The 15861-nt window shown below is 41.6% G+C and overlaps 1 protein-coding gene across 2 annotated transcripts in view; it reads left to right on the forward strand.

Moving 5' to 3' along the window:
- The window catches only part of LOC124615700 (neuronal acetylcholine receptor subunit alpha-4-like), a 187584-nt gene extending 174700 nt beyond the window's left edge, over window positions 1–12884 (forward strand). For both annotated transcript variants that reach the window (XM_047143739.1, XM_047143738.1), the window contains 2 exons: window positions 5068–8646; window positions 8819–12884. In XM_047143739.1, the coding sequence (XP_046999695.1) occupies window positions 5068–5429 (362 nt within the window). In that variant the 3' untranslated portion in view covers window positions 5430–8646; window positions 8819–12884. The remainder of the gene's footprint in view (window positions 1–5067; window positions 8647–8818) is intronic.
- The last annotated feature ends 2977 nt before the right edge of the window (window positions 12885–15861 follow it).

Below are 15861 nucleotides of genomic sequence, written 5' to 3' on the forward strand. Positions count from 1 at the left end.
TTGCCTTAGTATCCCCTCAATCGCCCGTTTTCTGTATACCTGTTCATGAATTCAGTGAGTAGTTATTTGCAGATCTTCTGGATGTTCGCTTCTCACAAGTCATCCCGAGATCTTGCATTTGGGTTCCTTTTGTAAGCAAGCAAGGGCTTCCATTTAGCCTCAATCACTGGCTGCATGTCTTCCAAATGTTGCTAGTACCTGTAAAGTTAGGGTAAGTTTACGAGGGACTTCTGCAACCGATGTTAATGTATAGCTTCGCCAGGAAGGGGAAAGAAGGCTGTTAAATATGCCTCGTGGCGGCAGTGTGCAGCAGGTCAAGCGGTCAGGATTTGATAATGGGCATCCAGGGCTGCCGTTAAATGACAAAACAGGAAATTAGGTACAATAAAGAAGATACATTTCAATATGCGGAATGCAAAGAGCGCGCCTAGGGTCGAAGTTAGAAGGTTTAGGCCAGTCTAGGAGGTCGAATAATTAATTAAAATGGACAACGGAAGGGGAAGTGGTTCATGTTAACTTACGTTGGTGGCCGGTCGCGAAAGGCAGAGCCGGAGGCTCTGCCTTCAAAAAAGACGTCGGTTGTGCTCGACGTCTGGATTACAAGAGAGAGAAGCAAGTGTGTTCTGCTCCGCAGGACGCTCCGGCGTCCACACACGTGATCGATATCCCGCGCACACTATTGGCTAAAAAAATCAATGGCGTGAATTCGCTAGCAGTTGCAGCAGAGGGCTCAGGGCGTCTCCTGTCAGCAGCTTTAACTGGACAGAACCGCCTAGGACTTAACTGCTAAGGTCATCACTCCCTAAGCTTACACACTACTTAACCTAAATTATCCTAAGGACAAACACACACACCCGTGCCCGAGGGAAGACTCGAACCTCCGCCGGGACCAGCCGCACAGAGAAAATCATAAAACAGCTACTTGTCTTCCGTGCTCGACGGTAAAGTGGAAGCATACAGATTCAAGATGTTGACAGTGCCCTTGAAGAGCACTGCTGTACAGTGAGAATCCGCTCTGTTCCACCAGAAGGCATTACAGGACAGTTCAGGAGGATGCTTTTAACTGCGAATCCCACGCCGTGAAGCATTGGCTCGTCTTGAGACGTCCCCTGCCAGAACAATCTGTGGTTAGCTTCTGTGACGCAGCCCTTGTCTGGAAGGCGCATCTCCCGCAGTCCAGCAATGTCCAAATTCGAGCGATGGAGCTATCTGTCAATTACAGCAGTCTCGCGAATGAAATCAACCTTTCGGGTATCGTCATTGTATCATTGTATCTTGGACACACGATCCTAACATTCCAGGTGGCAGTGCGAAATGGTGATTCTTTCATTATTTCCTTTTTGTTTTTTGTGGGTCAACCCGCTTGTCGAAGATTACTCCTAAGCTTCCACACCTCACGAAGCAGGCGTATAGTGGCGGGACAGCCACTTACTGACTGGGGGCTGCCCAGCTCGACGAGGGCAGTAGCTGTCCAGTAATGGGCAACAGTCTCTCCCACCGTCGGAAGTGGCCCGTAGTGCTCGTGTCTTACGCCAGTCAGGTGGAGCTTACAACCGGTAACTGCCTCTTAAAGTGTCCTCTTCAGGACGCTACATACCTGAGCGATAAAGACATGTGGGTCTCCCTTTCGACCTAAATGGTACTGTCCAGAGGAGAGGCAAGCAGGTACGTCTGGTGCCGCTTCGGTTGCAGGAGCTGCTGGGAGGCGACGTGGTATGCCTTCCAGCCGCCTTTGGGATCCGACTCCAGAGGTTTTCTCTCTTTGCCTTCATTCCCCCCTGAGACTAACCACGAGGCAGTGGTGCGTAAGGTAATTAGAGGAAGAGAAGGAATAGTAAATGAGGAACGGGGAGGGGATAGACTATGCAGGATATAAGATGGTACAGCTGTCTGTAATGAAGCACTTTCTGAAAGAAGGTGCATATCCAGCCGTATCACGATAATTTCAAAGTGGTGCAAGATTCGGAACATGCTTTACATCTTCAAAAAAATAAAATTTTGCACGTCACAAAAATAAAAAAACCTACTATCCAACGAGTACAATGTCGGTGAGTCACAGGACAATAGGTTGACTCGTACAAATCGCTGGGTGTATCACTTTTTAGTGAAATAAATGGAGTTAGTCCTTAGGCACTGTCAGAGATAAATCAGGTGGTAGACTTGGGTTTATTGGTAGAATACTGGGTAAATACAATTAATCTAGAAAGGAGACTGCTTACTAACCACTCTCGCGATTCATCATAAAATATTGCTCAAATGTATGGGACCTGTACCAGATAGGACTAATGGGAGATATTGAACGTATACACAGAAGGGCTGTACGAATGGTCACACCTTTGTTTGATCCGTGGGAGACTTTCACAAAGATCCTGAAGGAACCTAACTGGTAGGCTCTTGAAGATAGATGTAACGTATCCAGAGAAAGCCTACTTACAAGCTTTCGAGAACCGGCTTTACATGATGACTGAAGGAATATACTACAACCCGCTACCTGTCGCTCCCATAGGGATCGTGAGGACAGGATTACATTAATTACAACATACACAGAGGCATTTAAACAATCATTCTCCCCACGTTCCGTATGTGAATGGAACAAGAAAAAACCCTAATAACTGTTACAATGGGACGGACCCTCTGCCTTGCACTATACAGTTGTTAACAGAGCATAGACGATAAATAAAATGATAAGTAGGACCAGCGGGCACTGCCACATCACACGTCTGAAATGGGCCTTCAGGGCTCGAACTGCACCGTACTTTAAATAAGAACCACGTTCGTGACTTTTTGCTGGTGTTCTTTCTTTCTTATTATATTAACGTAAATCAGAACTCCAACAATAACCATTACGGATAAAAATTGTTCTGCAGATCGTGTTGTTACTTCGTTTGCTTAAACTTACATTATCGTGTAATGTGTACCGACGCATACAAACAAAATGTCTTTTTTTGTCGACGCCGTCTCTCTGTGCATTGTGAAGTTTGTTCTCATTAGTCAGACGGTTTCAGAATGGACACTTTATGCTGGAGATCTACTCTACATCTACATCCATACTCCGCAAGCCACCTGACAGTGTGTGGCGGATGGTACCTTGAGTACCTCTATCGGTTCTCCCTTCTATTCCAGTCTCGTATTGTTCGTGGAAAGAAAGATTGTCTGTACGCCTCTGTGTGGGCTCCAATCTCTCTGATTTTATCCTCACGGTCTCTTCGCGAGGTATACGTAGGAGGGAGGAATATACTGCTTGACTCCTCGGTGAAGGTATGTTCTCGAAACTTCAACAAAAGCCCGTACCGAGCTACTGAGCGGCTCTCTTGCAGAGTCTTCCACTGGAGTTTATCTGTCATCTCCGTAACGCTTTCGCGATTACTAAATGATCCTGTAACAAAGCGCGCTGATCTCCGTTGGAGCTTCTCTACCTCTTCTATCAACCGTATCTCGTACGGATCCCACACGGGTGAGCAGTATTCAAGCAGAGGGCGAACAAGTGTACTGTAACCTACTTCCTTTGTTTTCGGACTGCATTTCGTTAGGATTCTTCCAATGAGTCTGTCTGGCATCTGCTTTACCGACGATTAGTTTTATATGGTCATTCTACTTTAAATCACTCCTAATGCCTACTCCCAGATAATTTATGGAATTAACTGCTTCCAGTTGCTGACCTGCTATATTGTAGCTAAATGATAAAGGATCTTTCTTTCTATGTATTCGCAGCACATTACACTTGTCTACATTGAGATTCAATTTACATTCCCTGCACCATGCGTCAATTCGTTGCAGATCCTCCTGCATTTCAGTACAATTTTCCATTGTTACAACCTCTCGATATACTACAGCATCATCTGCAAAAAGCCTAAGTGAACTTCCAATCTTATCCACAAGGTCATTTATATATATTGTGAATAGCAACGGTCCTACGACACTCACCTGCCGCACACCTGAAATCACTCTTACTTCGGAAGACTTCTCTCCACTGAGAATGACATGCTGCGTTCTGTTATCTAGTAACTCTTCAATCCAATCACACAATTGGTCTGATAGTCCATATGCTCTTACTTTGTTCATTAAACGACTGTGGGGAACTGTATGAAACGCCTTGCGGAAGTCAAGAAACACGGCATCTACTTGGGAACCCGTGTCTATGGCCCTCTGAGTCTCGTGGACGAATAGCGCGAGCTGGGTTTCACACGATCGTCTTTTTCGAAACCCATGCTGATTCCTACAGAGTATATTTCTAGTCTCCAGAAAAGTCACTATACTCGAACATAATACGTGTTCCAAAATTCTGCAACTGATAGACGTTAGAGATATAGGTCTATAGTCCTGCGCATCTGTTCGACGTCCCTTCTTGAAAACGGGGATGACATGTGCCTTTTTCCAATCTTTTGGAACACTACGCTCTTCTAGAGACCTACGGTACACCGCTGCAAGAAGGGGGGCAAGTTCCTTCGCGTACTCTGTGTAAAATCTAACTGGTATCCCATCAGGTCCAGCGGCCTTTTCTCTTTTCAGCGATTTTAATTGTTTTTCTGTGCCTCTGTCATCTATTTCGATATCCACCATTTTGTCATCTGTGCGACAATCTAGAGAAGGAACTACAGTGCAGTCTTCCTCTGTGAAACAGCATTGGAAAAAGACATTTAGTACTTCGGTCTTTAGTCTGTCATCCTCTCTTTCAGTACCATTTTGGCCACAGAGTGTCTGGACACTTTGTTTTGATCCACCTACCGCTTTGACATAAGACCAGAATTTCTTAGTATTTGCTGCCAAGTCAGTACATAGAACTTTACTTCCGAATTCATTGAACGCCTCTCGCATAGCCCTCCCCACACTACATTTCGCTTCTTGTAATTTTTGTTTGTCTGCAAGGCTTTGGCTATGTGGCTATGTTTATGTTTGCTGTGAAGTTCCCTTTGCTTCCGTAGCACTTTTCTAACTCGGTTGTTGTACCAAGGTGGCTCATCTAATGCATCTAATGGCCCCATCAGCAAGCGTGGCGAGTCTCCTGCGGAAGCGCGCGTGTTTCAGCCTGACCTGCAGCTGAAGCTCATATCGTGTGGTGTGCCCCAGCCGGCGGAGGCACCGGCGGCCGACGCCGCCTCCTCCGCCCCCGAGGCCGACGTGGAGGCTGCCGGCACTGGCGGCGGCGACGTAGAAGGCGACGCGACCGGCGGAGGCAGCGACGCGCTGGTCGCCACCACCACTGCCGCCGGCGCCGCCTCCGACGCCGAGTGGTGGGGCGCCGCCTCCGTCCTGACGCAGCGGCTGGGGGCGGCCGGCGTCTGCAGCGCGCTGTTCGCCGCCCTGCTGCGTCTGCTGCTCGCCCACTGACGTCACGCAGCTCCCCGCCAATCCCGACGCACTCCTACTCCGAAGCACCGTCACAACTAACTCGACGCCACTACCCCTCGCTGTCGGATATAACCACCTAGCGACGCATTCGAATATCAGTGTTTACAAGCGTTCCACACAATAATCTCCGCATTCCGATGCGACGAGAGGAACAGATATTCCAATGTGATCCGTGACACACGATCGGAGTTGCGCTTCCTGTGTCTTCTTTCACGAGTTTTCTCGCGAACATCACTACAGTCGTTTTGCGTGGGGGTACCCACAGCAAACCGAACTTATTTTTGAAGATTTATTTATTCAATTAGAAAAAGCCTTTAGCACCCCTCGGAGTACCTACTCTCCACTGAAACATTTTTTAAATTCGTCTTCTGTGGTGCCCGACGGCTTTCTGTGTCGTTTTTTTCTTCACTTCAGCACCGTCAGTAAAACGCTCTCGTTTCGTGTCGCTTTCGTGGAAATAAAAAAAGGTCACAAGCGCCAAGCTCAGTTGGACACGCGAGATATGGGGCCCGTGGGTCGTGGCACTTTTGGTCAAAAACTGATGGACTATGTTATCGACACGGTGAAACCAGACGCCCGACTCCCGTAAATGGTGCCTCTTCCGCTGAAAACTATTATGCAATCTTTTCAAAAACATCCAATTAGAAAGCCCGGTTAACTACCTGACTCAGTGCAACAAACTCTTCTTTGACGTTCGCCATCACTCGAGGAGCTGTATTGGGACGAGACGAAATTGTCCTCCACTGATTAGATTCTTGCTTCGTTTCAGCGTCGTAACCGTAGCACTGTGATTCTCCACCTGAGATGGCTGTGCAAAAAAGTCTCTGTCATTTCGGAAATCTCGTTTTAAAGCGCAGCACGATTCCACGCAATGTTGCTTTTCTTCAGCACGAATCTGGCAGCCACCCTTTTCATCCCTACGTCTTCCGTCGAAGTTCGACTAAATGAGTTCAAAATCAATCCAGGCAGATCCACAATCGTGCGCTGGACACTAGGATCAGCCTCTAGAAAAATGACAAGCGCACATAACATGTCACTAAAAAAGTGATTCAAGCCGAATGGAACCTAATCAGCGGCGGTGCTTGGCTCACGGAATCAGGAATGGTGAAGAGCCTGCATGTTGTACATAAGCTCTCTCTGGAAGGATAACTCTGTACACTCTCAGTGGCAGAAAGCAGTACTACAGAAAAAAAAATACAAATACAAACGCTTTGCTCACCTGGAGCATCTTTACATGGAATCTGTGTCACCAAAGTTAAATGAAATAATAATAAAAAAAAACCTGGTCAAATGTCACCAAGAACAGAAAACTCATGCAAAATAGATACACTAAGTTAATTACAGTAATAATAAATAATTACATAATGGAGCAATTACAAGATAAATGCACCACATAGTTAAGTGAATGACAAAGACAATAAATATAAGGGCCACTCAGAAAGTAATGCAGCAAATTTTATATTCTTCAGCAGTTCTTTATTGAACACAATGAAACGCACAAACAAGAAAGAGTTACGTTTCTTCTACTCGCCCTGTACTTCCTTGAAATTTCCTTCCTGTTCTATGGCCCTCCTCCAGCGCGACAGAAGTGCGTGTATGCCCTGTTGGTACCACTACTTGTTCTGGTCAAGAAACCGCTTGTTCACTGTGCGCAACACCTCTTCGTCATCCTCAGAATGTCTTACACGAATGACATACTTTAAGGCCAGGTTCTAATTCAAGTGACCAAAAAATAGGCAAAGGTTGCAATTTCTTTTTGAGAGAATGAAAAGATATACAAAGGATCTGTTTGGGACTTACAATTGATCATACTTTGAACTTTCTTTTAGATTTTCAATTAAAAAACAAAATGTCGCTCATAATTACGGTTTGATCGAGGGCCTGCGAGTTTGAAGGACGCAGACTGTGTGCAGTGTAGCCGTCAGGAGTTATCTGAAATCAAAATGGATAACATAAGTCAATACTACATTAAATGTATGGGAGATTATACCTAACCATAATGAAATAAACTAAAATTTAACGATATGGTGCTAACTCCAACTTTGATTCGATTTTTTTTCACTCTTTATGGATTTACAAAGAATAGTTAATATTAACAAATTTCATGCATTATAAGCTCCAAGAAAGTATGTACTTCTCGGTGGTCGAAGGTAGAAGTTAATAGACTGAACCGTTTTTACTTTATGCTGTACGGAGTTTCGAACAATCGTTTCTCGAGAAAAACCTGTTTAAAGTTTAGGAAAAACTTTTATATGTATTATTCGTTGAATTTGCATAAAAACTACATATTATTACATATTTTTGATGTCGCTGAACACAAATCTGACGTTACATTTTTAAAATTCGGAATAGCTAAACCAATGTGGTGGACCAGAAATTATGTTTTTACCATTTGTGACGAAAATATGACCAAAAAAAGTGTTTTCATTACTTACGTTTTGCCTGCGGTATATCAACCTTTCCTCTAACTCGAATTGTTTCTGGAGAGCAATTCCCTCGTTCTTCTTGGAGAGAAAAGCCGATGTGGTTGAGCTGGATATACTGCGTTCGGCAGCCTGCGCACGTTGTACGTCAACTTTTTCGGCGAATATGTCTGCACGCATTACTTTGTGGACGCGCGTCATGGGCTGAGAGTATACCACGGCGGCCGCGAGAATTCTTCAACAATGGGCTGTAGAGACTTTTGTAACGCACGGATTTAAAAAAACCTTATCCTCCCAACATGCTAGATACATATGCCTTTCAAAAAATGCAACGAAAAATCGTATTTTCAACTATTTTGAATGGGAACCTCGCCATAATGGCCCAAAACAGTGGAAGTGTGATGGAACTAGATCAGGGCTGTAGGTGGATGGGATAACACTGTCCAACCCTGTTTAGTGAGGCCGAGTGTTATCGTGTTGAATCAATCACCCGGGTTGTCGCTGGAAGTGCTTCTTGAGTTCGGTTAATGTGTTCACATATGCTTCAGAATTAATGGTGCTGCCTCGCTGCATCACATCAATGACACAGTGTGACACCCTCACAGCCCCTAAACACAGTGGCTGTGATCTTACCAGCAGAAGCAGTTGCTTAGAATTTTTTTCTGTGGAGAGTGATGATGATATCACTGCGTCAATTCTCATTTTGTTTCGGGTTCAAAATAGTGAACCAACGTTTCATCATCCATCACATTCCGGAATAGAAGGCTTTCCCCTCAGCTTCAAAACGTAGCAGCAACTCGGAAGAAATGTTTTTTCTGAAAGTTTTGTGTTTCATTGAAGGCAGGGCAGAACCATAGTGCACATCCTGATTTAGGTTTTCCGTGATTCAAAATAGTGAACCAACGTTTCATCACCCATCACATTCCGGAATAGAAGGCTTTCCCCTCAGCTTCAAAACGTAGCAGCAACTCGGAAGAAATGTTTTTTCTGAAAGTTTTGTGTTTCATTGAAGGCAGGGCAGAACCATAGTGCACATCCTGATTTAGGTTTTCCGTGATTTCCCTAAATCACTCCAGGCAAATGCCGGGATGGTTCCTCTGAAAGGGCACGACCGACTTCTTTCCCCATCCTTCCCTAATCCGATGAGACCGATGGCCTCGCTGTCTGGTCTCCTTCCCCAAACAACCCAACCCAACCCATAGTGCACACACTTTTGACTGATCGAGAGCACGGATGATCGCATCCACATTTCCTTTGCCGATTTACAGCTTCAGCGCCAACTGCCAGATCGTTATGCGCCGACCACCCGAATGAGCACATCAGCCTGCAGGGAGCTCCGCAGAACCGTCTGCTGATGGCCCCCACCGTCTATGCTACGCTTCAACCAATATTTCTGCCAACTGCAGATTCTTCATAAACTGCACACAAACGTTTGTGACTGTTTCCAACAGTTACTTTCTCCCCAGTCAAAAAGTCAATGACCCATGCTGCTTGCAACGTACATCGCTTACTGGTGCCATTTTGAAACACTGTTGCAGCTGCGCTATCTGTTGGAGGAAACGGAAAATTGGCGTGCCCTCTCCGGAAACTTCAGATAATGATTACCTATCATTTTGCATTCGTATAGTTGTTGTTGACTGAGAAAAAAAATGTGGTGCATTATTTTCTGAATGACCCTTCCAATTACACAGATAAATTACAATAAGCACTTGAAACAGAAATAACATAGTTACACAACCTGGCGTTTATCGATATATAATAACTTCTGGTGTTTATTTATTGCTTATTCTCATAACAAATGTAGGTCATTTGTTACACACTCAAGTAACTCCTGAGCAGAGTAAAATCTTTTATATTTCATCCGTAATATAAAATCAGTTTCAAATTTATTCATTGGTACTGTATAGGCATTTTCAGATAATTTGTTAAAGTGGACAAGACCAAGATATTTGTAGCTATTATAGGTCTTCGCCAGTCTTGCATATGTCACATTAATTGTATTCCACTTTTTGTTGTACGGTCGTGAATTGTCGTCCTTAAGTAAAACATACATAGGTTTTCTGTAACAAAAATACCGTAGTTTTAGATATAAAGGCTAGATACTGTCAAAAAAAAGTTAATTGTTTCCAATAGTCTCTATATTATTCACGTGGTCAAATTTCCAAAATGCACCTCATAGCTTTCTTTCGCCATTTAAACACTAATTTAGAGCATAGAGAATTGCCCCATAATGGAAACCCAAACTTAGGTGGTTGCGGAAGAATGAAAAATATGGGTATAATAGAAGTTCTACACTAACACTGCTCCTCAGCTTGAACAGCAGGCGGATGACACATGTTAGTCTGCTATATAATTTTCTTGTGTTGATATTCCAGCTGAGCTTTAGGTCTGTATGCAGTGCTAGCAGTCTGACTACATACAACGACCTCAGTTTTACTATCATTTCTGCAGTACATTTGTCTCGAACCAAGCGGTACATCTCTCCATCGCTACTGCTATGCTGTGTTGCACATTTTCAAGGTTGGTATCACATATGATAGGTTTTGTGTCATCTGGATATGGTCCAACTATGGTTAAACAGTATAAAGAATGAAAAGGGAAGGTGTAAGAAAAATGCCTGATATCCATCTTTTACAACTGGACTTTTCATTATTTATCTTAACTAACTGATTTCTACTGTCCAAATAAGACTGCTGTAAGTATAGAGCATTCTCTCTCACTCTGCAGTGGCAGAGTTTTTTATGAGAGTATTGCTTTCCTGGGATCCAGCAGAGTTGCACAGATAATCTCTCTATTTTCAAAACAACTGCATATTTTTTCCAACCATACTTTGATCTGCTTTGGCTGTAGAAAGGCTGCACCTCAAACAACCCGTGAGGAGTTAAACATTATCATTAGATTAAAAATATTGACTCATCAGTTTATGCATGCCGTGGTCTACTATTTTTTATATTATAGGTACAAGTGACATAGGTCAACAGTTATCTGAATTTGCTTTATCTCCTTTCTCATGAACTGGTTTGACTACCAGTAATTTCAAACATTCTGGGTTATTACCTGTTTTTAACATTTTATTGGTTATTCTAGTCTATGACATTGAAACTTGATTTCTGATATATTTATAAATGTAATTTGAGAGACCATAGTAATCCTCTGCTCTAGAATTACTGACCTTAGCTACTGATCTGTTGACCACCTTCTCTGTTACATGATCCAGCAAAAGCTGTTACTCAGTTTACTGCTTATTTCTGGCAGTAGTGCCTGTGACTCACTCACATCCTCACATCCGAGTTAGGACTGACAAAAATGTGAAATTAGATTGTTAGGTGAAATCACTGTCTGCTGTACTTTATCTTCAAAATCTATTTCTGTTCTAATAATGTCCAATGCAGCTTTGCATTTATTCATTGAGTTTGGTATATATGTATTATTTCTTTTGCACTGTGCTGCCATGATTTCAGATATGTAAAGCTTTTTCACTTTCATATACTTTTCCAAGTCAGCATTATTATGCTTCGACCTATCATGATATGGCAACATCATGATTCTTATTCTACTAATATTTGGGATGTGTCAATTTTATAGATTTTTTGGTTTAGTGCAGCGACTTTGCCTAGATGTTTTCATGTAGCCTACAGAACAAAACGTTCAGTTAATAGGTCTAAAAATGCATTAGTCAATTCATCAGCATTGGTTATTATTTTATCCCACTTCACTGAATTCAGTTTACTTATTAAACTGTTCAGCTTTGAGTCATTAATTAGTATTAAAATTCTTTTATGTGCAGTGGAAGTTTCAGTTATTTTACTGTGAAGACCTTGTCTGAGCCATAGTCCCTCATGCTCAGAAATGCACAGACTGGCCATTTCAAATTCTCTTTAGTTTAGATGAATTATTATTAATTGTATGGCAAGTTACACAGCACTTTAAAAATACAAATAAAATATTACACAAGTCACAAATTTGCAAACATATTATTTACATAATTTTTAATCGAATCTACTGAAATCCGAGAGTTTCCAGGACACGAATTTCAAGAGCACTCTTTAACAATATGCCTGACAGTCTGTCTTGGAAAGCCACAGGTGCACTCCAAAGTGATTATCTTCCCCTCTCTGTGTAATAAGTCACAGTACCTTCCGTAGTTAGTCCATATTCTGTTAAGTGAGCTCCATGTTCTACAGGGCAGGCGAAGGTCTAATGGTCTATTCTTGGCTCACAGAAAGCTGTGAAGTTGTGGTGGAGTGTTATTCTATCATTCTTGCTTCCAAACTTTGTGGAGATGGAAGTTATGGTCACTAGGTCGCTAGTTGTTCTGAGTAGGGAATGTCTGGTATGGAGTCTGTTGATTCAGATAGCAGTTATGTCCTCATGAACTGGCAGCTATTGACTGTTGCAGATTTTATTATATTCCTTCAAAAGGATATCTTTCTTGTTAGGTTAGATTGTGAATCACAACTCAGAGCAGGTACCCAGAATGGATTGATTTAGTTGTGCATTTACTAGCTGCTGGTTATCCAGACAGAGTTGCAATATTTTCCACTGACCAGATAAGGTCAAGGGCAAAAGATTATAAGCTCGAAGTTGCAGAACCCCATGTTGTACGACAGTCTTTACAATGTACCGCCTACCCATCATCAGTTCGGCTTCTTTAGTGTACCCTCTCGTAAATACACACTTCTATCACTGAATAACGAAACAAAAAGAGCCCAGAGAGGAAATTAATTTTGACCATGCCGGCTAAGTTTATGGACCGTGAGTGCGTGGAATTAGTACTGCCTGACAATAAGCAAAACTTGCTAGAAACGTGTTGCACTACGTTAAATTTAGCATAAAATAAATAAATGTGACTGGTAGCAGAAAAAATAAATAACTAGCCCAGAGACTGATATTGCTTTTGTGTCACTTTTGTGTGCTGTTCAATTATACAAATGTATTTTTATAATGGCCCTCAGTGTTTCCATTGAAATATCTTCGTATTGAATGTTAAGACTGACAACAGGCTATATCCAGGAAAAGAAATTCAAACGCAATCCACTGATTCACCTGAAGATCAGGGTGTGAGCCTTCAAAACGCACCACTGAAGAAAATAAAAGTGCCTGGCACAGATAGTTTGAATTTTTCCTTTATGCCATAAACACAGTTTCTAAGTCATAGTCCAACGTCGACGACATAATTTCACTGCAGTTGCCATATCTTCATGAGAAAGACAAGGAAGAAGATTTATCAACTGTGCCATCACAATTAACATGAATTGGTCCTTATCTGATGTACTTGACGATAATCTTATAGGATTTCAATACATTCTTATAGAGAGATGTCTTCGGATGGGTGGTTCAGTGTTTAGAAAATTTGGAAAAGTCTTCCTCTGTTTTTCAGCTATAAAGGTTTTCGTTTCTCTATGATCTTACTTGCTTTTGTAGGTGAAGTCTGAGATCTGTAGTGCATAATGTAATAAAAAATGAGAGTGACGTCATTCAATAATTTAATTGGGGAAAGCTGGTTAAATATAAGCTGTTTTACACCGTCCCAAGACATGTGGTGACAATGTTTAGTTACAGTAAGTACTTGCAAGGAGATGAAGCATTCAGGCTGTCGACGGACATGATGAAACCTTCCTCAAGAGATAACATTTATGTGATCAACAAAATCCTATTTTAAATTGTAGACACTCACGAGGCAGAAGAATAACACGTATGCTCCTGAATCACGTTTTCTAACATTCGTTACACGAAAAGCCGTTAATCCAGAAGTTGCAACTTATTAGTAATAAGCGGGCCTTGCCTTCAAATATGCACCAAGATGCCTTCCTCGAAAGATAAAATGCGTTTTATGTTGTTTCAAACTCAGGAAAACTGTTAATGTAAACTTTAATACAAGAGTGGCTAGGAGTGGCTTTCGAAACATTAGAGGATTTACTGTAAGAGAAGGTTTCACTGATTATTTTAGTGGAAGCACTGTCTTGGTATTGTGGCAAATGAAACAGGCAACCACACCAGTCCAACAGCATTGAAAACAAATTGTGTGTTTTTCGAGAATTTCAGTGATTACGTCCATTAAAAAAATATAGAATACTCTAACGGGGTCTTTTGGACAGCCGAGTAAAATGTTATTGGATCCATTTCCTGTTAGGATGGGATGCGTGAGCGGTAGTTCCGGGTAGTGCAGAATGTGGAACACAGAAAACTTAGTTTTAGCATTTATTAATAAAGACGGTGCGACAATGCATTCGCTCTTCTGGTAACCCGTCATCACTGTGTCAATGTAAGTAATTTTAGTTGCTACTTCTAAGAAATTTAACTCATTATTAGTATTTATTACACTTTCATGGATATCCGCAATTAAATTGTCATTCTCAAGTAAGCTGGACAGAGAATGATTTGCACAAATGGTTCAAATGGCTCTGAGCACTATGGGACTTATCTTCTGTGGTCGTCAGTCTCCTAGACTTAGAACTACTTAAACCTAATTAAACTAAGGACATCACACACACCCATGCCCGAGGCAGGATTCGAACCTGCGACCGTTGCGGTCGCGCGGTTCCAGACTGTAGCGCCTAGAACCGCTCGGGCACTGCGGCCGGCTGATTTTCATTGGTCAGTAAGTATGATTCATTGTAATAAAGAGGTAACATCCTTTTTAAAGGGAATTTTGCATCTGCATGAAAGGTGGTTGGTAATACAGAAGGAATTTCAAACAAATCACATGATAAATCACAGTGTTTAACATTCACAATTAATCCACCGCCAGTTAATTTGAATGTGAACGGTAGTTCAGGTGTGTCAAACGTTTTACAGGTAAATCTGATTTCGAGAGTTGAGTTAAACGAATATATTATACCTTCAGAATATCTTTTAAGGAATGGTTGATAAAGATGCATTAAAATCCTAGGGCAATCACCGCAAGGCGGATTGTTTATAAACAAATCTTTCTCACAACTGTACACTCTAGCATCTAAGAATACTGCCGTCTCTGGGCAAATTTGCTTATGACTACGTTTACACTTACGAACATCATGTTCATTCAGGGATACAAAATATCTTCTATCTTTACTGATTAATAAATAATCCTTTAGCTGATAGATTGCGTGAATACCTACTTGATTCCATTTCACAGGGTAAGTATGAATTTTATATATTCAAAATGATGCTTGGATCTGGCAATCGGTATAGAAACAATTACAGTTAACTGATCTTCAATCATTAAAGAATACGTGATAATTAATCTGTAATAAGCATATAAATTGTAGGAATTGACAGGGTAAATCGTGGTAGATGATGCATCTAGCTTACGTTCAATCAACAGCAACAGTTGTAAAAACTGGTCTGGATGCAATAAAACACTATTCAAGCAATCATTTGAACTACTTTCTAAGGCTAGTCTTAAATTGAGAGCATCAAATTTAGCGTGTGATAAACTGTCAGTAATTCTTAACAGTAGGGTGTTTAAATCTAAATGTGCACTCACAGCTTGAAGAACTGCATATACTTCAAGGATGGTTGCATTCATTTCACCACGAATTGTGTTAAAATGTGTAATGAACTCTTTCACAACTTGTTCAATAAACAATGTGTGGTTAGTAACGGCCTTTTGCATATTTCTTAACACAATTATTTCATTAGGAATGTTAATTGAATTTGTGTTAGACTGCTGCTATAGAGCTAGTATTTTATCCTTTATGTCTAATAGATCTTGGCTAGTTAAGGTACCGAATACAGTACGAAAAACTTTACCTCCAAAATCAAACCAGGCACGTTTGAGCCTAATCTAGCTTTTACGTGGCAAGAGTTTTAAGAAACAGTTAATCTCTTGCTCATAGCTAGCGAAAGTGGATTCTACTTGCATTTTTGCAGTAATCCAGTTGTTATACCAAGAGGTTCCAGTTTCCAAGACTGTATCATTATTCTTAATTGAACGGATCAAATCAATTTGTTTTTTAACAGAATCAAATTGTTGGTGAATCTCAGACAAATTATATTTAAGCACAATTGTAGCACTGTGAGTTGAGACTGCCATGCCTGAATGTGGTTCAAACAACACACCTGCATTCTGTGATACTACGTTTACAGCATTAATGGAACACACTAA

Source organism: Schistocerca americana, chromosome 5 (genome assembly GCF_021461395.2).
Source record: "Schistocerca americana isolate TAMUIC-IGC-003095 chromosome 5, iqSchAmer2.1, whole genome shotgun sequence".
Taxonomy (NCBI): domain Eukaryota; kingdom Metazoa; phylum Arthropoda; class Insecta; order Orthoptera; family Acrididae; genus Schistocerca; species Schistocerca americana.